The 24,635-nt window shown below is 27.5% G+C and overlaps 1 protein-coding gene across 2 annotated transcripts in view; it reads right to left on the bottom strand.

The window, feature by feature from the left end:
• Positions 1-24,635, bottom strand: part of LOC107445409 (sorting nexin-14) — a 59,768-nt gene that overhangs the window by 22,959 nt on the left and 12,174 nt on the right. For both annotated transcript variants that reach the window (XM_087149755.1, XM_087149756.1), the window contains exons 6-19: positions 23,169-23,256; positions 22,529-22,770; positions 18,862-18,937; positions 17,687-17,731; positions 17,528-17,611; positions 16,852-16,966; positions 14,975-15,130; positions 12,158-12,282; positions 12,017-12,075; positions 6,220-6,302; positions 4,446-4,501; positions 4,178-4,361; positions 2,942-2,975; positions 1,687-1,834 (exon numbers count right to left, since the gene is read on the bottom strand). In XM_087149755.1, the coding sequence (XP_087005881.1) occupies positions 1,687-1,834; positions 2,942-2,975; positions 4,178-4,361; positions 4,446-4,501; positions 6,220-6,302; positions 12,017-12,075; positions 12,158-12,282; positions 14,975-15,130; positions 16,852-16,966; positions 17,528-17,611; positions 17,687-17,731; positions 18,862-18,937; positions 22,529-22,770; positions 23,169-23,256 (1,495 nt within the window). The remainder of the gene's footprint in view (positions 1-1,686; positions 1,835-2,941; positions 2,976-4,177; positions 4,362-4,445; positions 4,502-6,219; positions 6,303-12,016; positions 12,076-12,157; positions 12,283-14,974; positions 15,131-16,851; positions 16,967-17,527; positions 17,612-17,686; positions 17,732-18,861; positions 18,938-22,528; positions 22,771-23,168; positions 23,257-24,635) is intronic.

Genomic DNA, 24,635 nt, shown 5'->3' with positions numbered 1-24,635 from the left:
ATTTTTGAATTGGGTGAATTCGAATCACAATATTTGATTTTAAAATGGCATGACTATAAATCACAAGCGGTTCCTTTAATAGCATGTATATGCTAAGTGTTATTTGTCTATAAAATTCAGTTGATGTGAGGACTCAGAATTTGTAAGTGTGACTCGGAGGTTGAGATTAAATTGATATATGTAATTTGTAAATGAAATAAATATGAATAGAAAGACACAATTAATAAAAATGTGAAGTAATAAGACCTTGATCACATGAATATTAACTGTAAAATATGAATTGTGATAAAATTAGTAATTCAAAGAGAACATAAGCAAATCTGTAAACATAAATTTGGATTATCAATGATAAAAATTATATAAACGGAAATGCTAATAACATAAAAGTCTGATTATTATAATAAAATTAAAATAATGAGTAGTTAAGTATTAAGGATAATATAGTTAACACACTGAACGATTTTAAAACTTGGACAAACATTACATATGGAAGCAAAAATAAAATGCATGTATGAAAATAAAGATTATTAGCTAGTAATTTTAAAAGGGAAGCTCGTTAAAGAAATGAACGAATATCTTTTATTGACATTACAAGAGTGCAGAAATCGCATTGTCGCAGATAAAAAAAAGTGGAATTTTCTTCAAAAAAGCCTAATTTATCAATTTTCCTAACACTGCGAAAGGATAAATAACTCATCTCTACAGAAACTACCAGTTTTTTGATGCAGAATACAATCATCACGGCCTATGACTGAAAACTTATTAAAAAAAGAGTATCATCTACATGTATCATCATCTACACACAATGGGTTTTGTTTTTAAAGTTAGTTTTGATTTTGATTGACATTTTCGCAGTTTGACACTAAATCATGCAAGAAAATATGGGATTTTATCGCAAGAAGTATGCTCTGGCACACTTTGTTGCAGCTGTATCCTTTCTGTAATATAGATTATTACTTGATTTATATACATTTCAGTACTATTTAGAGCAAATAATTCCTAGAATTTCCCCAATCACACACAATTATAAATTTCAGGATTTGCAATTCTAAGTCTTTTATTCGATCATACTTGTAAAACCTTAAAAAGCCAAGAAAAAAAAAATTAATATAAAGGAGGCAAGAAATGAATTTCTTAACAAAGTCTCATTTTCCTGCATAAATTATGTATATTCGGGATTTGGCTAGAAATCAATGTTTTAGAAGTTTAAGGAATAGACTAATTCATTTTATTTTGCAACTGACGATACACAGTTGACCCATGTTTGAGTTTACAGCTATAATAGTAGCTTTACAATTATTTAAAGGTAGCTCCATAGCCTTACAATTTTGAACCAATCTCAGAAGACAAAGTCACCCTTGGATTAAGCATTGGGATAAACTAGCCTTGCGGAAGACTTTTTGATGGAAGTATCTCGCATTTGTGTAACATGAAGAAGAAACTTTCCCATGGTTAACCTGATGGCAAAGGGATTCTAATCCATGGTTCGTCTACTACTGAAAATATTTCAGGTTAGCAATGTGAAAAGCTTTACTTTTTACTGCAGCTGGTGTAAGACAGGAGCAGAATTGAAAATGACTAGCAATCGATGGGATTTGACCGCACACCATCTCATTGAGTATTCTATCGTTGAAGCAACCACAGCTCAGATTTGGTCATTGACGATAATAACATTAAAAAAATTACCTGCAAATACTTTTCAAATTCAGGTCTTTTGCTCTCAAGGTAGGCCAATCCTTTGTTTTGTTGTGATCGCTTTGTTGGCAACTGAACAGGAAGTTCTCCATGAAACTCTGTAAGTTTAGCCTCCAACACATAGAACTCATTGTATCGTCTATGTGAGAGAAAGAAAAACAAATTGATTTTTATGTGTGATGCTAAAGGAGTGTACAGGGTGTCCCACAATCACCGCCTTAAATATATATTTAGAATTCCTGCCAAAAATGAAGACAAAAATAGTGATATGAATATTTTTTGTGTTGTGTGTTCTAAAGTGCTATGGATTCCAAATTATGCATTTATAAATGATGAAATTTTAGATCCTCTTTCATTCAAATATTTAAATTAACCTGAGACCACCATGAAATATTTTTTTTAGAGAAGAGATCAATAATATGTGTGTGAATTTTAAAATAAAATATATTTATACTTGTATCACTAAAAGATTTTATCAAATGGACATATTAAAATTGAGTTTAATATGTATAGCACTGCAATTCAAAAAACCCCTTAATTTTAATAATTTATTGATGTTACTTCCATAGTCCAAATGCTTGGATAGGTCTAATCCCAATCACTACAGATAATTTACTGCATATTAATTTGGGCAAAATACTAAAAAGAAATCGTTTTTAAGAAAAAAAACCAAGTAAAATCAACAATAACAACTACATGAACAATAACAACTGAAAATCACATTTTGATAAGATGTAGCGTAATATATTAAATAAAAACAAAATGCAATAATATTTTTAAACATTAAAACCCAAATAAATTTTTTGCCATACAATTTTCAAGTAATTATTGCAAAAACTTAATTCAAATTTCAGACATATTTAAAAATTTTTAAAAAGGTAAAAATTTCAAATAATTAAAATCGAAGCAGTTTTAAATATAAGTATCAAATTCAAAAATTTTAAAGCATGAAAAATTGGTTTATAGAAATATAGGTGTTATTTTTTTCTATATCAATAATTTTATAATTTTTAATGAAATATATAATAAATCTTTTTAAATAAGAAAAAAGAATAAAAATAAATTGGATTTTTTATTAATAATAACAGTGAATTATTTGCATACTTAGCCTGGTTGTAAATTTTAATAATAATGTTTCGTATAGTACATTTCTTATTATTCAAAACAAATATAAAGTTATGTGAAGCATATATATTTTTATGAGCTATTTCTCTACAAAATTTATGTCAGAGAAGAAAAAAAATACCTTTCAACTGTCCAATGCATATCTTCTGGAGTGTCTGAAATTAAGAAAATATTATTCATTTAAGTCAAAAAATAAATTTTACTACAACTTTGAAATTAAAAATAAGAAGAATGATTTATTTTAACATAATCTATTAATGTCAGTTCTTTGTGAAAGGCTATTATATTAAATCTTATTTAATTACCTTTCTTTTCAAACATTATTTTAAGTAAAAAAAATATTTAATAACTTAAATGAGACTACAACTGATCAAATTGGTGGAGTTTACATAAATTTTTATTTTTTTTTTGTAAAAATATAAGTAGCGGAGGAAAAAATTTGAATTTTGGGCAGTTTTCCTCATTGAGGTGTCTGAAGGGAAAACTTTTATGATAATTTTTTCTAAGAAATAAAAACTCTTTTTTTCTTTTTGCAGGAAACAAATTAATTATGAGAATAGAATAATTTATAACGAGAAAGGTTTTTATTCTGGATAATGAATTAAAAGAGAGATTTTAGACAAAGAATTAATATAAAAAAACTTGTCAGATGTTTTATACATGTATATACATATATATATACACAATATATATATTTCAAAGAAAGATTAAGATTTATTAACTGCACATAAACTGTAAGTATATAGAACCCATAACACACAATTAAATCACATAGAAAATAAGAAAAGAAACAAAAAAAGAAAAGAAATGATTAAAATTAAAAAAATAATGAAAAGATAAAATTTCCCCATCAGCCTACACGATTATATCTGCAAAAATAGTGCTTTCTAATATTGTATTAATGCAGCGAAAACAGAATATATCAATATAATAATATAGCAGTGCACAACAAGAGAGAAAGACTAATTCGTAAAAATAAATTTTTCAAGTAAAAAAATCACAAAAATTCAAGAAAAAACATTTCTCCCTTCTTGCTTTCTACGTTCCTATTTGCATCTTTATTTTGAATTTGTGCAATATTTTTACTTGATAAATCAGTCTCTTTTTTTTTAAAAGCTTCAAAATCTTAAAAGAATTTGTAAAACATTTTCTTTTTCTCTCATTTAAAATCCTTTTTTTCTTTTCTTGTCTTTGTATCTTTATGTATATGAGAATTCATGATAAAAGCCACAGAATTTGTGAGTCTTTCCAGAGAAAATATCTGTTCTGTTTTGGAAAGACACTCTCTTAGGAGCGTCTACCAGCATTAAAATAAAAAACGAACTTAAAAGGGAGAAAAAAAAAACGTAATGACAACCTTTATCCCCAACATCAATCCTTTGTACTTCAATTCTGAAGGTGTGGTAATACTTGCAGTTGCTGTCCATGCGCATCATCACCTGGGGAATGAATACCCTCCACGTACTCAAGTTCTTCAATCTTGGATCATCCTCCATTGTGTATGCACTCTCACTTTCAGATGCTATGGACGAGGAATCCGTCTTTGGAAAACAAGTAAATGTTCATTATCACCTTTTTACAAACTAAGACTTGCAAAAAGACAACAGATAAGGAGAACTACTCACAAACATTGCTTCAGCTAAATCAATCCCAGATTCTTCTTCATACATCTGACCATCATCTGCACATGAAAAAAGACATTATTATACAGTTATTTTGTTTTATTTTTTATAACCGTCGTCGAACAGCCGACTCAATTTCTGAGTTTAAGACTACTAATGCTCAACTAAGTAGCCTTGTAATTCTGAACCCAATCCAGAAGACAAGGGAACTCCTGGACCAAGTATTGAGAGAAATTTGCTTTCATGGAGGACTTTTTGATAGAACTCACCCACATTTGCGTTAGACTGAGAGGAAGACCATGAAAACCTCCCATGATTAGCCTTCTGACAAGGGGACTCTAACCCATGATCCATCTACCACTGAGGATATTTCACGTCAGCACTGTGGTCGGTGCAAGCCGGATGCGGAATTCGTATGTACTGGGATTCAAACCTGGTTCACTTCATTGGAAGGAGAACACTCCATCCCTTAAACTATCACAGCTCTATACAGTTATTTAACAAGATTGAATCTAAACTCTAACAATTACTCTAATATTAATAATTACTCTAATATAAACTCAATTATAATTTTTTTTTTTTTGAGGCTTATAATTTTACAACCATTTGCTGGCCGGTCAAGGACATCGAACCGATCGGAAGATATCAATAATATAAAGCAGATTGGCTGGTTGGTGGTGGATTTGCTGCATGGTAAAAAAAATAATCGTGAGCTTGAACTATTTTAAATAAGTAATGAAGTCCTAATAAAAATAATAAAATCCTCTTTTATGTGCATAAGTAAAGTTAAGAAAAGTTAAAGTGCATAGGTTAAGGTGCTTATAAAATTATGAATAGTTAAGGTGCGTAAGTTAAGGGAAAGTAATTTAGCAAATAAATAACTAACTTTTAATAATTCATTTTATTGAATTTTGACGAGCTTATTTGGTATGCCGTTTAAATATTTTTTACACGGTTTTAACTAGTTAACATTTATCTGCATGTTTCAAAATTGTTTTCTAAAATTAGCTAATGTTAACTGTTAAATATTTATAGGGATTTCCATTTCAGAATTTTATAATATTTAAGAAAAATATTTGATACAAGAAACTGCTTAAGGAAGAATATTTTGAACAAATATATATTTAATTTTTACATAAACAGAATTTACAGAATTTTTACATAAAATTATTAAATTAGTTGTTAGATTTATTTTTTCTTTAAACCTCAATGACTACTTATTGTTATTGTGAATTTCAGGACTGGCTTTTTAGCAGGTTCATTGCAAGATTTTTCTAAGGTTCGGCGAAGAAAAGCAATATTCCCTCGTTTAGCTGCGTTTTATTTTGTAGAAAATATAAATAAATTGTTCACAAGAGAAATATTCCAAAAAAAAAAACAAACTCAGAACCTTTTCTATCGAAAGCGCAAGACGAAGGTCTAAAATTTGTACAGAGAGACTAGTACTTTGAGTGACAGAGAGAGCAAATTTTAGACCTTTGTCTTGCTTTCTCGACAGAAAAGATTTGGTACTATTTTGATGACTTTCGGGGCTGGTACTCCCTGACGACCTCAGCTTCGGTTGTCATTAATATATTTTTCATTGTTTTTTTTATTTGATTACAATTTACTGTTGTTATAAAAATATATAAAAAAAAATGGAATCTAAATTTATAAAAAAATAGGAGAGATAGTCCTTGCACACTATTGAGCTAATCATTACAAATAAAAATTCTAAATAAATTGTATAAATGTGAAAAATGATTTATAATATTTTTTTTTTAGATTGGACACATACCAACATGAGCGGTAAAGACACCTTTCAACTTGTTGCCCAGTTTTGATATAGCTGAAGGATTGGAACTTCCTTTTTTTGAGCCTCTGTGAAAATAAAAAAATAGATAATATACCATAAAGAAGCCTTTCAAGATTTTTAATAAATTATGACAATTTGAAATGCATAAATTGAGCAAAAATCTTTAAAGACTATTATTTATCTCGTAATACAGAGAAATATTGATATCACGAATTCAAAGACTTTTCTAACAAAGTTGCAAGCCAAAGCACAGCAAAGCAAATTTTAAACATCATCAAATGATTCACAATTAATTTTAATTTAGAATTACATTTCTTTTATTTTATTTGTAGTTTCACATTTTACAAATATTGAAGCATTTTTATAAATTAATGAAATTTGTGGCATGTTCATCTTTTCATTATATTTTTAAAATCTGACACAGCTTCCAATGCTTCACACATTATTTTAGATGAGTGAACCAATATAAACTCATCTAAATGCAGAATATAAATATATATTTGACAGAATATATAGTAAATTTATTTGCTCACAATGTTCACTTGCTGAAATTTATAAACATTTACTACATATAAATTTTATAATACTTACCTTATATTTCCGAATCTAAGAAGGTTTTAGAAATTTTTTAAAGCTTAAATCTGGTAGTCAGCCTATAATCGAATTCACTAACCAGGAGGACATCACCAACAGATATGCTTATTTTTTTATTTAAAAGAATGGTATGAGTAGCAACCAAGTTTTCGAGTAGCTCGGGTGCCTTAAGAGGATGTCATACCATGAGAGAAACTTTTCATCACAAATTTTCTTTCACCTCCATTACTACTTTAAAAGAAAGAAAAATTGAGTAGAGGCAAACTTAAAGTAAGCAAATAAGTTTAAATTGCTAAAAAACAATATTGAAATATAAAATTACAAACAAATTATTAGAAGAAAATTTTTCCACTCCGAAATCCTAAGTTGATTTCTGCATGATTTATTTTCATTTTGATACTTCAAAAATTTCGTTTCAGTATTTAAAACTTCATGGCTTACTCTAGGTTTGTCTGAACTCATTTTTTCTTTACTTTAAATTAATTATGGAGGTGAAAGAGATTTTGCGACGAAAATTTCCTCCTGTGGTATGGCGTTCTCTCTGACATGGTGATATGAGTGTTTATGACTGTGCTCATTCTGAGCACCCTTCAATATCGAAATGATGAAACTATTGAAAAAAATCTACCAAAAAAACAACGAGGATAATAATTTTCTGATCACCCGAATTACAGAAAAGACAGGTGTGAGTTGGAACTCGTGCCAGAGGATTTTGACGAAGGGTTTTAAAAGGGACACAGTTCCCATTTAATCTGTTTCTCAATTTCTCACACAGGATCAAAAAAATAAATTAATTAATAAATTGTAATAGCCTGTCGTTTCTCACTTTCTATATATGCCAAACCAAGCCCCATGCAACTTTTTCCTGTTTCTGAGAATGAAGAAAAATCTGCAAGGGTAATATTATAATGAGGTTGAGGCAGTAAAAGCAGCTTGGCAAAGGGCAATGGGTGATATCTCAGCTGAAGAGTTTCAGAGATACATCAAACAGTGAAGGAAAAAAAAAAGACTTGACAAGTGCGTCATATTTAATGGAGAGTACTTTGAAGGTAACTGAAGGAATATTGTAAAAAGTTAATAAAAATTTTTTTAATAAAAAATGCTTTATTATTTTGGGTCTCCTCTATGTACTTTTCATTACAAACATATTTTTTTATACTTCAATTTTTTTATTACGTATGAGTACTTTTCATTATCTTCATAAAGCAAGGCTGCGGTTCCTAACCAGGGGTCTATGTAAAAAAAAAAATTGAGTCCGTTAACGGACCCTTCACAAAATATCTTTTCATGAAAACGGACCCTTCATTAAATATTTAAATTTAAAAACGGACCCTTTACAAAATAATTTATCCTTTAAGCGGACCCTTCACAAATTTGTTCATCTCCATTATTGTTTTGTTAATCTAATAAGCCCTTCCCAGGGGAAAAAAATGAAAGACGGATGTAAACGAATTAAGTTTTGTCTTCGGCAGATGCTTCTGCATTATTCGTCCGAAATGAATATTCTGCGTACAGCAGTATAGTATAAATACCAAATATTTGTATGTTGCATCTCTAATTTAGTAGCAGCAATTGCTGTTTATTTTTGAAAATTTCTTTTTTTTTATTATAATTTTACAATGTTGAGCATAATCTTGTTCTACTTACAATTTAAAAACTCTTTGAAATTTTTTTTTTGTTGCAATAACAGGACCCTATTTGCACAAAAGCAGGATCCTGGTTGGAAGAATGTGACTTAACGTTTATTTAATATTTACAAACAAGTAATTTTTTCACAATTTTACAAAAATAGGACCTTTTACAAAATGTCTGGACAGACCCCTGCTAACAATAAATGCTGCAAAGAGATTTTTCAAGTACTTTATTGTACTTCTTAAAATAAGATCAAAATGATAAGGGGTTTTCAACACATTAAATTTAGAATCATAAGACAAAATGTAATGAAAAATAATATCTAACAATAATCGTTTGTACAGTCCGCAAAAAAAAAAAATAATATCACCCTGAATAACTTTCGTTCTAATGATCGGATTTTCACGAACTAAGTGTTAATCTTAATGGTTCTTGGGGGTGACCTCAAATATGCTAATTAATTAGTGCTAACTATTAATTAAGTTACGAAATCAGACACAAAAACGTACTTTCTCTGAATAAACATATATTTTTTCTTACATATTTGGATTCTTAACCTTCAAAATATAGGGGGTAGCCGCAATCTGGGAAATATGGTCCCCATAGTTTCACCAGGAGAGCGATCCAAAGTTCGTACCCCTTAATGTTAATTTCACTTTTTACGTTTTTAGTCATATTTTAAAAACTAATAAAGCAATTCGAAGAAAATTTCACCCAGTCATAAAACTCATTTACCCAGAGATAATTTCATGAAAAATATAATTTTTAATAATTGTCAATTATTTTTTATTATTTAATTAAATTAAGGAAGAAAAATTTTTGAATTATAAGGTAGGAATTTTTTTATACCATATTAATCTACTTATTTTTCAATTGAAAAATCTAAAGTTTCAACTGTTTTTATTTATTAGAAGCTGAGAAAAATTAAAATTAATTATTTTTAAAAAAATAATTTGGCGACAATGAAGAAATGATTAAATGAGGCGATTAATATTAAAATGTGATAAACTTGCGAGGAACTTGACTTCGCGCGCTTAGCATAAAATTTCATTCATATTTTTTTCGCTAATAATCGTTTGCTTATCTTTTCATTTTTATTTTTTAAGCTATAAAATACGATGTTTCCTTTTTAGTCGTCTAAAATTCTATTTGCAATTTAGTAAAGAAATTTGAAAAAACATTTTATTGAATAAAATACATTTTATTCAGAGAATGTGGAGTTTTATAAAAGCATGCTTCTGATAGAATATGATTATACAACAGATTGTCTTTAATGTGATTATTTTTTATTTTTTAGTTTTTTTTCTTCTCAATAACTGATAAAATTTCAATAATATACATACGAATGAATAAATTTGGAATAAAATATTCATCAATTTCTCGAATATATATTTTATAAATATTAATAAAAATACGTAGTCAACATTTTTAAGCATCTCTCACAACATCGCAAATTTCTCAAAATCTTATAGGGTAAACTAACCAGTGATGGAATACTTAAGCTTAGCTTGTCTTTAAAAAAAATCATAAAAATTTCAAAATTTGTAATTTTAGCTAAATGACGTATTTGTTATTAAATGCATGTCGACATATTTGTTATTAAATGCAAATTATGTAAAAAAAATTTAGATTACTTACATAATATTGTTTTAAGCTTTAGGTGGTTTAAATAATAAGTAGTAAGATAACCAAGTGAAGGAACAGTTCTTAAATTGAATAAACACTAAATTTTCCAGTGAATGAACACTTAATTTTGAGAATGTTTGATGCTCGTTAGGAATCCTTAGGCCACACAGATATCTGTCGCCCTGTAGATGCCTGAATTGACGGGCATTAGGAAAAAAAAATCTTTTAAGTTTTCGTGCCCCCATTTCAGTATCTTAAGGGCCTTACGAGCTCTGTTTAAAAAGAGAGTATCATATCAGATATATATATATATATATATATATATATATATATATATATTTATATATATATATATATATATATATATATATATATATATATATATATATATATATATATATATATATATATATATATATAAGAAAACAAAAATAATCATAGTAGCAGTATTTGGTGGTAAATGTAACTTATCGTAATTGAAGAATATGCTGTGCGACATTTTATGGTGAATTTGCGAACGTAAGTTTCAGAATGTATCGAAACATGTGGATGCTATTTGCTAGTCATCTTTATCCAAAGAAAACCATGTAACGTAAATATCTAGCAAAATGAAGCAGTTTTTTAAACAATGAATCATACAATATGCAACATATTATTTCAATATCTTATTCTTAAGCATAAAATATTTCAATGTTTTTAAAATGTCACTAAACATTCAGCAATTCATTGAGTTATAGAAAAAAGAAATATCGTAAATTATAGAAAACCTTGTGAATGTGCATTAGAATTACTATACAATCTACATTTTATTTTTCAAGCACTTTTTTCTTCTTCAAACTTTCATGCCTAGAAGACTCGATTAAAGCTGTAAAAATCATTATCCCTAAAATTTTGTATATAGCTAATTTTGTATATAGCTAAAATTTTGTATAAGTTATGTTAATTTGATTTTAGTATGAAATCCTCGAATAAACATAGCAAAAATAGCATAATCTAAATAATATCAGATAAAAAGTTCATGTATTTAAATTCTAAAAACTTATAAATCGATTCAAATTTTCTTTTCAAAGGAGAATAAAAAAATATTTTTTTTTTTTTTTGCTTTTTGGACAAAAATGAACTTAAAAATTGTTTATTGCCTAGAAACTTCGAGATGTTTTCTATTAACTATTAACTAAACCTCTCAGAGCAATCACAAAACATTATTTCAATTTTTTTACAGTCAGAAATTGGTTGCCTAGCAACCTAGTAAAATTAAGCGTTTCTCTTTTGAATCAGTCAATGGGTTATCTTAAAATATTTATTTGCGCAGGCGACTTTTTTGGCGGTTTTCTGGACTATCGCCAAATATATAAACCTTTATTGCAACCCAATTTACGACCCATTTGTTTTAAAATTTTGTCTACCCCCCCTAATTCAAGTGTCTAGATCCCAAATATGTAAAAAAAATATATGTTTATTCAGAGAAAGTACGTTTTTGTGTCTGATTTCGTAACTTAATTAATAGTTAGCACTAATTAATTAGCATATTTGAGGTCACCCCCAGGAACCATTAAGATTGACACTTAGTTCATGAAAATCGGATCATTAGAACGAAAGTTATTCAGGGTGATATCTTTTTTTTTTGCGGACTGTACACCAAAATGAGAAATTTTTACAGGTATAGTAATTAGTGGGTTCAATTTTTCCTCTCAAATCTGGCGGTTGGCACAACTAAAAGATGCTGTATTGACTAACTTCTGACGTAGAGAATAGAAACAAATGTATTGAGTGTATTAAATTACACTTTTATTAAAATTTACTTACATAGATAAAAATAAACTTCTCATAGTGATAAAATAAAAAGGAACAGTAAAATATTTCAATACAATTTCAAATTATTTAAATTAACTAATAAAAATGTTTTAAAGACACCAAACAAACTTACTTTCCTCCACCCTTTGCATTTGAATTGCTGTTTCGTTCACCACAAAGCAAGCTAAAATACTATAAAAGGAATAGAAAGTGTTAATATATATATAGTAAGTGCCTTCTTTTAAAGAGTATATGACTATTTGAAAGTACCAACCCTCTCACTCTGCATAAACATTGGACAATAAGTGTTTTCCAACAGACGATAGGCGTGGTCATAGGCTCTGAAGAGAGGTGTAGTTGTCCTTAGTTTTATCACATTTTCTGATCGACCAGAAATAACTGAAAAGATAGAAACAATGCAGTGTTACATTAAGTCTCAATTTTTTAAACTCATTCCCTTATCATGTATATTTTATAAGCTGACCACTGCCCGGCGGTGTGTAAATGTGTTTGAATATGCCTAAAACAAACTCCTCAATTAGATAAAAAAGCTGTGTCAAGGCATTTGCATGCAGGGCTGGTTCGTGCTAATTTTTAAGTGTTAGCAAATATTGAGCACTAAACTAAAACTTAAAAATAAATACCATAAATGTTTTGACATCTTAATAATAGAGTAAAAATTTGACACATTTAAAAAATTTCAAAATTTTTATAGGATATTAGAAGAAAAAACTTAATATTGTGAAATAATTTTTACTTTGTAAATATTTAAGAAATTTTAAAAATATTTCTATTTAAAGAAAAACAGTAAGAATCTGAAAATGAGATATTTAAAATATAAATATTATTACTAAATTTTAAAATAAGAAAAAAAAAATAACATTTTGAACTTTTTTGAAAAAAAAATTAACACATATTTAAGATCATAATTTATTAATAGGATAGGGTAACAAATAAGGAAAATTAAGTCTCATAAATACAGAAGCACATAAAATTTTGAAATCTGAGAAAAATCAACATTTAATCAATGACAATACATATTATTTTTTAAAAATTTGCTTTAACAAGCCACCTAGATAAAATCATAAAATTACAGAATAATTAACTAATGATTTTAAATGAAAATATTTTAAATCTCAAAAAATAAAAGAAAATGCAATAGAACAGAGAAAAAAGGACAAATTTATTAACTAATCGAAGTAATGAATACTAACCCAGGGCCCGTGCTAAGGATTTCATATTATTAGCCAGTAATTTAGGCAAATATCAAAAGTATTTGTCAATTTTTGAAAGTCTTCGCAAAATGGAAATTTTAAGGTAGTTTGCTTCAGACTTATATTATTTTAACTCAATTCTAATTGGTTATGCAGCACATCGACCGAAAATTACTATAATAAAATAAAAAACACTGATTTGTTTAGAAAAATTCGTTTTGACGTAATTTTGAGGATCGAGTTAAACATATATTTTTCTTTCCATTGAAAAAAATCATTCGCCAATACTTTAGTCAAAACATAATTTTATTCGGCAAATGCTTGGCACAGACCTTGCTAATCTAACAAGTTCACATTATTTCAAACTAACTAAAAGGAAAAAAATTTTATGTTTTTGAAATTTTTTTCTCTTTTAAATAAAGCATTATTAAGAAATCATATATTGATAAAATAAAAAAAAAACAATATGATCATAAAATTCCTAAATTGATATTACATTTTCATACGTGAAAATTTATAAAATTATCATTTAACTGAAGGAAAGCAATAAATTTCGTATTAACTTTTAGGATTAAGCAAAAAGTATAACTTGCATTAGAAATTTCTGATATAATCTTAGAGTTTGAAAAATTAATAACAATTTTAGATGGATACTTCTTTTCAAAGCACTGTGCAGCAGGAAATTCAAGGAGTGTCTGTTATATTCTCCCTTCAATATATTAATTGTTAATTTTGCTGACAAATCAGAAACCACCTTTCGCTTGCTTCCCTTAAAAATTTTGTATTAATTGTTTTTTGTGAATAGACCAATGTTGCACCATTATTTGCAACTTCCCATTTATCATTACAGAAAAACGCTTATTTTTTGTGTATTATTAAATTTTCATATTTATTTCAATATTCAAATTTTTAATTGCATTTTTCTATTTAGTTGTTCCATTATGGAGCCTTAGGACACAGTCAGCTTTTGGTTTAACGACCGACTACAGAAAGGCTCCAGTGCATTATTTGACTATGGCACCCCCTTTATTCGGGGCCCACTACGCAGCCGCTTACTAGGTTTATACCTCGGTTGCCCTTTTGCATGTCTGGGACCAGCTCCCTCATTAAATGTTTCTTTAATGAGAAGTGTAATAGTTTCAAGGGGAAAAGCTAATTTAATAATAATTATAAGCTAATTTAAAATTCATATTTAATTTTTTTTATATGTAAGATAAGTTGGAATTGTTGAGATAAAATATTTATTATTTCGAATAGATTATTCTTAAAAATAAAAAAAAATCTTTATTTTTTAATAATATAAAATTTGTTTGAAAACCATACTTCATAAAAAATTTGCCTTGTATAAATTTATTATAAATTGTAATGGATTTAAATTTTTTGTGTCTTAGTTGTAGTTCATTTACGTCACACTAGAGCTGCACAATGGGCTATTGGTGACAGTCTGGGAAACATCCCTGAGAATGATCCGAAAACATGCCATCAAAATTTTGATCCTCTGCAGAGGGGATGGCACCCTGCTTCGGTAGCCCAACGACATGCACGTGAAGTTGAGCACTTTACAGTAGAACAGTTTAACGAGGACCAATACAGCACACCCTCGGTCCCTACGCAGACTGATCCAAGTGGTCACCCATCCGCACACTGACCGCAGCCAGTGATACTTGACTTCTGTGATCTGCTGGGAACGGCGTCTTAACGATGGATGCCTCTTATGGTGAATGCCTGTGTTCCTAGTCACTTTCCCCCTCTTTGCATACCAGTGTGATAAACCATAAATTAAGTACCAAATAAAGGCTTTTAAAATTGAAAAATAATCATGAGAAAAAATATATTTATTCAAAATTGTTTCATTTTTGAACAAAAATGGAACTTACTATCTTTGATTTCTTGCACAATTTCATCATCAAAGTTAATTCTGTCAAGAGCATGGGGTGCAAAGTAAGTGTTATACATTTGTTGAGCCTGCAAGTGAAGGGCTTCCAGCTCTTCATGCGTCAAATCTGGATTCAATATTCTTGTATTGAATTCATCTGTGGGAAAATAATTTCAAGTAAATACTCGTTTCGTTTAATATAATTAAAAAAAAACATTTCATTGTCAGGTGAGTATTTTAAATAAATTGAAATTAATCAATCGATTCCTAAAAAATGAAAAAATATTTATTTCTTGTAAGCATTTTAAAATAGAACTAAGCTATGAGATTTTAGGTTGGAAAATAAAATTCCTAGATAAGAAAAAAACACATTAAAAAGTATAAAAAAGGCAAAAAATGCTTTTAAAGCATTTTACAGTTATAATTATTTCTATTACGGAACCATTGTAACAAAATATGATTAAGGTTAAGGCAATGAGCTTCATACATGGCAAATCTATAACTGATGTTAAAAATAGCGCGAAAATAAAAAGGACATGCTTATACATTTTTGCTTTTGAAAGTCAGTACTTCTATTTGTAATTTTAATTAATTATTTAGGAAAAAAATACAAGTAGGGAAAGTAAAAAGTACATGTTCATACTTTGTTGCTTCTGAAAGTCAGTGTTTCTATTTATATTTTTAATTAATTTTTTTATGGGAAATATAAATAAAAAAAACAATTTCTAAATTTAATGTTTTTAATTGTAAACTACTGTAACAGCTAATTTTATTGATAACTTAACTTTTGATTAATTACTACCTAAATAGAATACATTCCAGACGGATTCTATTGAATTTCCTAGATTTTTTAATTAGTTTTATGAGTTTTATTAATAATTTTTTTATTCAAGACTTGTTATTAGATATAAAATATATTACAAAATACTTAAATGTGCTATGCAAGTTGAAAGAAAGCATATTTTTTTTTAAAAAAAAGTTATAACAAATTATTTTTGAAAAATATCAGATTTTAAGGTACCTGGGACATAAACTCGCTGACTTTTAGTGTATTTTAGTTTAATTCCCTGAAAGTTTCCTTATTTTTCTGGATTGATATACATAGTGCCACTTTAAAAATATTTCAAGACTGAACTTATTTTTTTGATAAAGTAACACTATCTAGAGCTGTTTACTAGAATTTTCAGAAATTTATAGCTCATTGACTTAAAAATGCACCTTTCTATGAGGAGGAGTCATATATTAAATAAATTATCTAGTTTTTTCCTTCATCCCCCACAGCAAAGAAGATAAAAATAACGGCTAACCTTATACAACGCTTTACATTAATCACTGAATAATAAACCACTAATTTGTTCATGAAGCCCTACATATCTCTACTTATTTTTCACTTCTCCATTATCTATTTTTTGTCCTATCTCTATAAAATTAAAAAATAACAATAATAATCTCAATTTAACTTTGGCCAGCATTCCAAACCTTGAGAAAATAAAAACAAGAAAATTTAGATATAACAATAGTACAAATTTTATTGAAGTTGCATCTCATTCTTTCATAACTGAGCTGCACCAATACTTGATCATTTTGCAATAACTATAAAAATTAACAATGCTTACTTTAAAATGCAATTTTAATTTTTATTTAACAGAAATTTTTTTAAGGTAAAACAGAAATTTTAATATTAAAAACAAATGAAAAAAAAAGTATTAATTTATGAAACTTAATCTACTGATTATTTCAGTCCCCAGTACTGAATAGAGGCATCCACGGATATAATTTCCTGATTTATCTCTAATCTGCTCGACTTCTTGTTCTGGGGTCACCCTGATGAACACTAAAAATATCTCTGAATGTTTTGTACAGATAAATGTCTCTTACCAACACTCAAGTGGAACTGAAGCACATTGAGAGAAGACTCTTCTTTTAAGAACTGCATAAAAACGTAGAGAAGACGCTGATCTTCTAAAATGGTTTGCAAATCAGTATGTAGAATCTGCACAAGAATCAATCACAAAAAATTAATATTTACATTCATTAGAATATATTTATTAGATAATAAATAAAGAGCTGAGTGGACAGATTTGAATCTTATTTTAATAGTCCTTTACCTAAACAAATTTTTTGGCAAAAATAAATTTAGTTAAATATTTCATATATATATATTTTTTAAAAAATAATTTGTAACAGGTTTGTAAATTTGGTAAGCTGATAAATTCTTGGTAAATGACCGAAACTTGTAGTGTCATAGAACAAAGAGCTTCATTTAAAATTTAAGCATTCTAAGATACCTACAATGGACAGGATTTTAATAGAGGGTCAATAACGTATGGTGATAACATTGCCATAAATTTTGCTCATAGCAGATTGAAAAAGAATGAAACTTGCACTGTCATCTTCATCAGGTTTTTCATTTCAGCACTCTAGCCAATCAAAAAACGGTATCAGATTCTATCATCACACACACAAAATCAGGTAAAGAAAAATATAGTAATTGGGATACTTTTACACCTACTAATTTTTCACATGTAATTAATTTTAGAGAAATACAACTTACTGGTCTTTTTACAGAAGAATGGGTCAATATAAAGTTTGACAAAAATTCAACTTTAGGTTCCTTGCTGAGTGGAAGATCAGACATCTGAAAATGTAATTTTTATTAGCTGATGAATTATAAAAATTGCTTTTGCTATTAAAAAACAGTCAAGATACTTACAGGAGTTTTGTCAAAAAAGAGAATTAATAGGTGATTTATCATATCCTATAAAATAAACAAAATGACATGATATGAATAACGAAATAATATCTAAATTTAACAACAAAAAGTATGCATTTGTAAATTTTTTTGTAGCACATAGTAAATACATAACAAATTTCAATTATTTTGAATGCTACAAAATATTACACGGATTAAAGAGAATGCAAGACTGAACTTATTTTAAATATTTAATGCTGTCTGGCATTTTATAATGAAAAAAAAATTTAAATATTAACCAAGTACAACAATAGACCCTTTTTTAATCAATAATAAGTAATAACTATTTAAATAAGCTGTTTGCATAATCATATTTAAATACAAATGACTATTTATAAACATATATTTAAATCATTATACATATTTTTGAAACTGAATCGTTGTAAGTTAAGTTTGTGATACAGCTATAGGTCATTAGGACGCAGGACTTCTAATACTTGTTACAAAAAGTGGGTCCCTATTAAAATATTTCACTCAACAGTGACATCTGTTGACCAAATTTGTAACTAATTTTGAAAGGAGGTTTGAATGCATTATCTTGTCTCCTAAGCAGCAAGTTATATATTTATATCTCCATTTATTGTTTTAAAAATTCTTTTGTTAATTTCATTAAAATTTTAGCTATTTTTAAGATACTTGGTAGCAGTTTCCTTGATTTTTTTAAGAGAAATAAATCATAGACTCTTTTTTCATATATATATATATATATATAAATATATATATTGTTAACATTAAGCTTTAATTTTATTTAAATTTAAAAGAAAATGATTGTCCACTAGATGGCAGTAGTAATTATGTGGATATACAAAGATGATTTTGTAACAGAGAGCGTAGGAGTGCGCGTCAAGTAAGCCTGATGCGCAGAACAATGTAACAACTTAATGTCTGTAAATAAAGTTCTTGTAAATAAATTATTAATATGTTATAATTATCAAACTCTTACTTCCTCCTCCCCCCAACCGAGCTACTCGACACCTGACATAACGGTATAGTTCCAACAATATTTTCTAGTTTTACATATAAGCTATGGTAATAAATTCTTTCAAACACGATGCAAATTTATTATTGCTTAAGTCACAAATAAATAAATAAAAGCTTCTGCGAATGACAAAGGTTTTTTTTAAAAACACACTTACCGGATCTCCAATAATATCCATCACGGGAAGAAGAACAATTCCACAAAATATTTCTCTCACCAATGACGTTGCTGCTCTAAAATAAAGAACGGTAAATATGTCAAAAAAAAGTTTAGATAGCATTACAACTCAAGAACTAAATAGTAAAATTCTTTTCATCTCAAAAAGTTCTTAACCAATCCCATTTATTAAGCCTCTTTGTTCCTAACATGTAATTTCATCTGCATCTCAGTGTTTCTCTCTTTCTGTTCTGTGCTTTGACACCCAATAAGACACTTTATTATACTAGCACCATAATGATTATAGCATGCCTGTTTATGGGAAATATTAGACTGTGCTATTTTATATTGTTTTATTTATTCAGAGCACAAAGTTATCCCTTTCTCTATCTAGATGTTGAAGTTATTAACAAATTAGTGGGAAAATAAGTCAAACTATGTTGCAAGGTGAAAGTAAGAGGATCAAACTGTATAAAAAGGGTCAAAATTCTAAAGGGACCGCTTAGAGATGTTTTTTTCCTTCTTTTTTCGATTTCCTGACCCTTAAGATGCAGACAAAGAATCAACGTTGCCATTAAGGCTAAAATGCGGAAAAAACTCTTGATATAAAATAATTTGAAGACAAAACTGCCTACGATATATATTAATTTCCAAGTTGTTTGTTGATATTATATGAGTTAAATTCTGAAGACTTAAAAATATCAGTAACCAATGGTTGTCATTGTGGTACCTAAGAATGCACAAACAAGGAACCTAACACTCACAGGTCAAAAGTAGCCTCTTGAAATTACCCTTGAACTCCTTTAAGTATAAAAGAAAGAAAGAGTATATTGTGTAGACATCTACAAATCTTCCCTTTTTCAAAATGCACAAGAATCACTATAAAATTATTTAAATGAGTTTTTTAACTTTTATTGCTTATTCAAAGAATCAACATAACATTTACTGGAATACAATATTCTTCAAGTAATGGAATCAGCTCAAATGGATTCAAAATACAAGAAAAATAGGATTCCTTTTTTTTGTACTATCAGATATTAAACATCTTATATTTTGTATTAATTACTGACCTACAACATTGATAAGGGTAAAGCCAAAAGAAAATTCAAGATGTTATTGTCTGAGAACCTATTCTCACTCACATATACATTACCAGTTTTAAGATACAAATTTTTTATTTCAAAATGCAGAATCTCAGTGCAGAAAGGCAGAAAATGGGACATAAATGCAGAAAGTTTCAGCAAAATGTAGAAGAGTTGACAGCTATAATAACAAATTCTGTTTTTCTCAATAACAGTAAAAGTTATCTTTTAAGGGAAAGGAAAATTTTCAATTTTCAACATTTTCTTCTAGTATCCCTATACATTTGTTATACTTTGCTTTGAATTTTTTGACTACATTTTCTAATTTTGCAAATTCATCCAATAAACTAGTAACTGGATTCAAAAAATAAATAAATATATTTATTTACATTAAATACTTTTATTTATTTATTGTCATTTTTATCATCTGCACCTGAGTGAAAGAAATTAAAGACACATTTGTAAGTCAAGCATATTATTCTTCATTTACTATTGCAGTCAGGGTTTGTATTGATTTTATGATTTAAAAATTAAGCACTTTTAAGCTCTCTAACCGATTAACAAAAAAAGGGGACTAATATTTCACAAAAAATTACATCATTCTTTTGTATTTTTAATTTTCAAAATAATGGAAGCTTCTTTATTCTTTAAAAAAAAGAATTTAATTTTCAAAGAGAAATAATCCATTAAAAAAATATGAAGCGTAATTCTCACATTTTGAAAATATTACTGCTGTAATAATATTGTATTAAAAATATCGAGTTTTTAAAAAAGATGTGGAAATAGCTAAAAACTAATGAATAATTTAAATAACTGCAAATTCAAAATATAAATAAATAAATAAAATACTATTTCATATTGAAACCAGGGTTTGTATTGATTTTATGATTTAAAAATTAAGCACTTTAACCAAATAACCAAAAAAGAGGAATACTATTTCACAAAAAATTGCATCGCTCTTTTGTATTTTTTACCTTAAATTTTCAAAACAATCAAAAAATTTTAATTAAAAAAAACATTTTTAAAAGAGAAATAATTCATTTAAAAAATTAATTCCTCAGATAAATTCACATACTCTATAATTCACATCTAAGTCAAGTGTAATTTTTGCATTTTGAAAATGTTGCTGCTGTAATGATACTGTATTAAAAATGTCGGGGTTTTAAAAAGGATGTGGAAATGGCAAAAAGCTAATCAATAATTGAAATAACTGCTAAAAAAAAAAAAATAACCTGAGTAGAACAACAATGTGGTTTAACAATGAAATCATTGCAAAACAATATCAAAAAATTATTTCATACTAAAATACGAAAAAAAAAATGAAACCATGTAAAAATTTGAAGAAAACATAAAAATAACGGCCAAACAATTATTAATAAATGAGGAGGTATTGTAAAATAATTGTCGTGAACTGGTAACTCAAGTTCAAACTTTTCACGCTGTAATAAACATTGAAATTTGAAACCTGACGACATGGTCAAACAGTGTGAAGTGAGGTGGTCAAATAGTGAAAACTCAAATTCGAAATTTGCATGTCATTATAACATTTTAAGAATATTACAGTCAAAAGGGTCAGATAAAAACACAAACAAAGATGGAATCACGAAGAAATTAAGACCAATAAAAAGTGATTGTTGGATGAATCGTTTCCAAATAATCATAACTGAAATTCGCCATTCGCATGCTGTAATAATATTGTATTAATTAAAAATATCAGAATTTGGAAGACTATGTTGAAATGGATTAAAAAACAATAAGAAATGGGCATAAATTTTTCATGACTTGTCATGAATCAAAGGCGCCAAAAAGTGACAACTCAAATTTGAAACTTGAGTGTCATAATAACACCATATTAAAAATATTGGATTTTGGAGCCAAAAAACTAACATGGCATGGCGTGAAATTTTAAGTAAATCCTTCTTAAAGGGATGTGTTAAAAAGAAACAACTTGAACAAAAAAATGAATATAGCCGGAAAAATGCCGTGGAATCATGATGGAATTAAAAGTGTCCAAAATAGAGTTGTTAACAAATAGTCACTTCTCAAATCTGAAATTGAACTGAATGAAAAAATAAACTTGAAAAATGTCTAAAAAACAATTGAAAATCCAGGCCAAATAACAATGAAATCTAGCATGTCCTAAATGATAAGTTAAACTTTAAATTTGCATGTCTTAACAACATTATATTGAAAAAAGTAAAAAAAATCAGAATTCTTCCTTTTAAAATCATAAAAAAAAGTAAAATTTCCTTGGTAGAAAAAGCATGGATTAAAATGACCTTTAAGAGTGCTTAATTTTTGAGCTGCAAAATTAAGTACTATTAGGTACTTTTAAGGTATGTACAAACCCAGTTTCGTTTTGATGATAGCCCTCAACATGATAATTTTCTTTTTGCAAAAAATGGTTGAACAAACCTCACTTCAACAAAGATGAAACTTAACATGTATGAGTATGAAATGACAAAATGTTTTAAAATCTTTGTTTTAAAGATGATGAAATTGTTAGATAAATTAACGTAAGAGTGCTTTTATGCCCATATCAAGGGACAAGAAAAAGAATAGAATTTATTATAAAAAAATCAAAACCTGCAATTCAGATACTTCTGTTGAACCAGAAAGGGCAAAAGATTTGATGTGAGTTCTCTTAGGTAGTCAAGTTCCTCTTGTCTACTTTGCATGGCTGGATGGAGCTTATCTCCGAGAAAGAACAGAACCGTTTCTTCCATCGGCAAATTCGGTTTACGGAACTTTCTCGCCTGAAGATAGCAATCCAAGTGCTTGCACAAAGCATTGGCAGCTTTCTCAGTAATCAGTTGCACCAAGTCAACCTGAAATGCATATCCATCATTACTGAAAGATAACCTATTGCAAATTTTTTCTTTTAATTTATGGAGTAAAAGAAAATAAAAAAATAAATAAATTTCGAGACAAAAATTGTAATATCTAAAAACAAACAAGTCAAGTGAGCATACAAGTTTATTGAACATAAGTAATTTTGAAATAGCTAATATGAATCAAAAATCACAAAAATGAAGAAGATATTAGAAATAAAGAAATATTTCAAAGAAAATATTATATTTATCAATTATATACAGATCTCTGAAATTTAAAATTTTTTATCCCAAAAATTTCTTTGAAGTTACATTAATTTATATACATAATAATGTAATTAAAAATGATAAAAATAATTTACACAAAGAATACATTTTTATATATAATTCTATACCTGACAGACTCTTCTCAAAAGGCTGGAAAAAACAAATCTCAGAGATGTCCTGATTTCTTGAACAAAATCATCATCTTTACTTAAGTTACTAGATATTTGACAGAAATGAATTCAATAATTAGCAATTTCATATAATGACAAAAAGTAAATATCATTAAACAAATTAGCGAACTACTTTTGTTGTATATTATATGAACAAAAGGATGTTATATCATATTTTAAAAAATATATATATCACAGTTAAACTGATTAATATTTGATAAAATCATGATCATTGGTGAGTTGAAATTTTAAAAGGTGGTATAGAATTAAATAGCACAATAGCCTAAGATTTTCAGCATTAAATTGAAAATCTGGAGGATAAAATTATCAAAATACTTTTTACAATTCGCATTCAAACTTACGTTGGAAGAAATAAAATGTTAGAAAATAGCTATGACAATTAAAAAAAAAAAAAAAAAAAACGAATAGCACAATACACAGAAACCAGAGTTAAGGAATCAATGGTTGAGATGCTCGACCTTGACTTATACTAGATAAATTTTTTTTATAAATCCTAGATAAGTATTAATATTATTACTGTCCAAATGTTTATTTCCAAGTATGTTTTTTTTAAAGAAAAATTAGAATTACATTTCAAAGTGTAACAAATATAAATTTTAACATATAATATATACATTTTTAAAATATATACATTTACAAAACATCAAAATTGTGTAAAACCATTAAAAGAAAAGAACTAGACATTAGTAGTTCACTTGAAAATAAATATTTCATTCCAAGAAGATTCTTTAACTTATATTCATGACCTAGAAAATTGCTGAAACATTAAATTCATTTACAGTATCTTTCAATGTAACTTTGCAACTTACCTAAATAAATTTAGTAGTCAAAAGATAATGTATAAAAAAATTTATAACTGAATAATTATGTATTATTTGAAGAGAAGTGCATGCATTTTTGTTATAATGGGTATCAAATAATCATAAGCTATGAAAAATTTATTTATTAGCTTATATATTATATAAATAATTATAACCAATAATTATAATTATTAGCTATAAATGCGTATCAGAACTTTTTGAAAAGCACTTTGCAACTAAATAATGCTTCCTTATGGGCTAATCATAAAAATTTCCTAAACTAAAAGTGTCTTGTTGACTTCCCTTTTTACTAAGATTTATTTATCTTTTTAAAATAATGATAGATTCTCTACACACTAATACACCAAAGAATGTTCAAATTCTTGTGATAAATTATAACTTTAACTATTTACAGAACATTTATTAGAGTAATATTTTTATTCACATGATCATAAAGATTCGTTTAAATGATTTTTATAAAATCAAAGACTTTATTTTGTCTTTTTAACCTATAGGATCTAACATATAACTAACATATATGAAGGCAATTTGAGCAAATATTTTTGACTTGGATACTGTATTTGACACCAACTCCACAGCTCTG

The sequence above is a fragment of the Parasteatoda tepidariorum genome, chromosome 8 (assembly GCF_982258835.1).
Source record: "Parasteatoda tepidariorum strain Cologne lab strain chromosome 8, Ptep-v5.0, whole genome shotgun sequence".
NCBI classification, from domain to species: Eukaryota; Metazoa; Arthropoda; class Arachnida; order Araneae; family Theridiidae; genus Parasteatoda; species Parasteatoda tepidariorum.
Note: the sequence above shows the minus strand (reverse complement) of the source record. Positions and strands in the feature narration are given on the sequence as shown.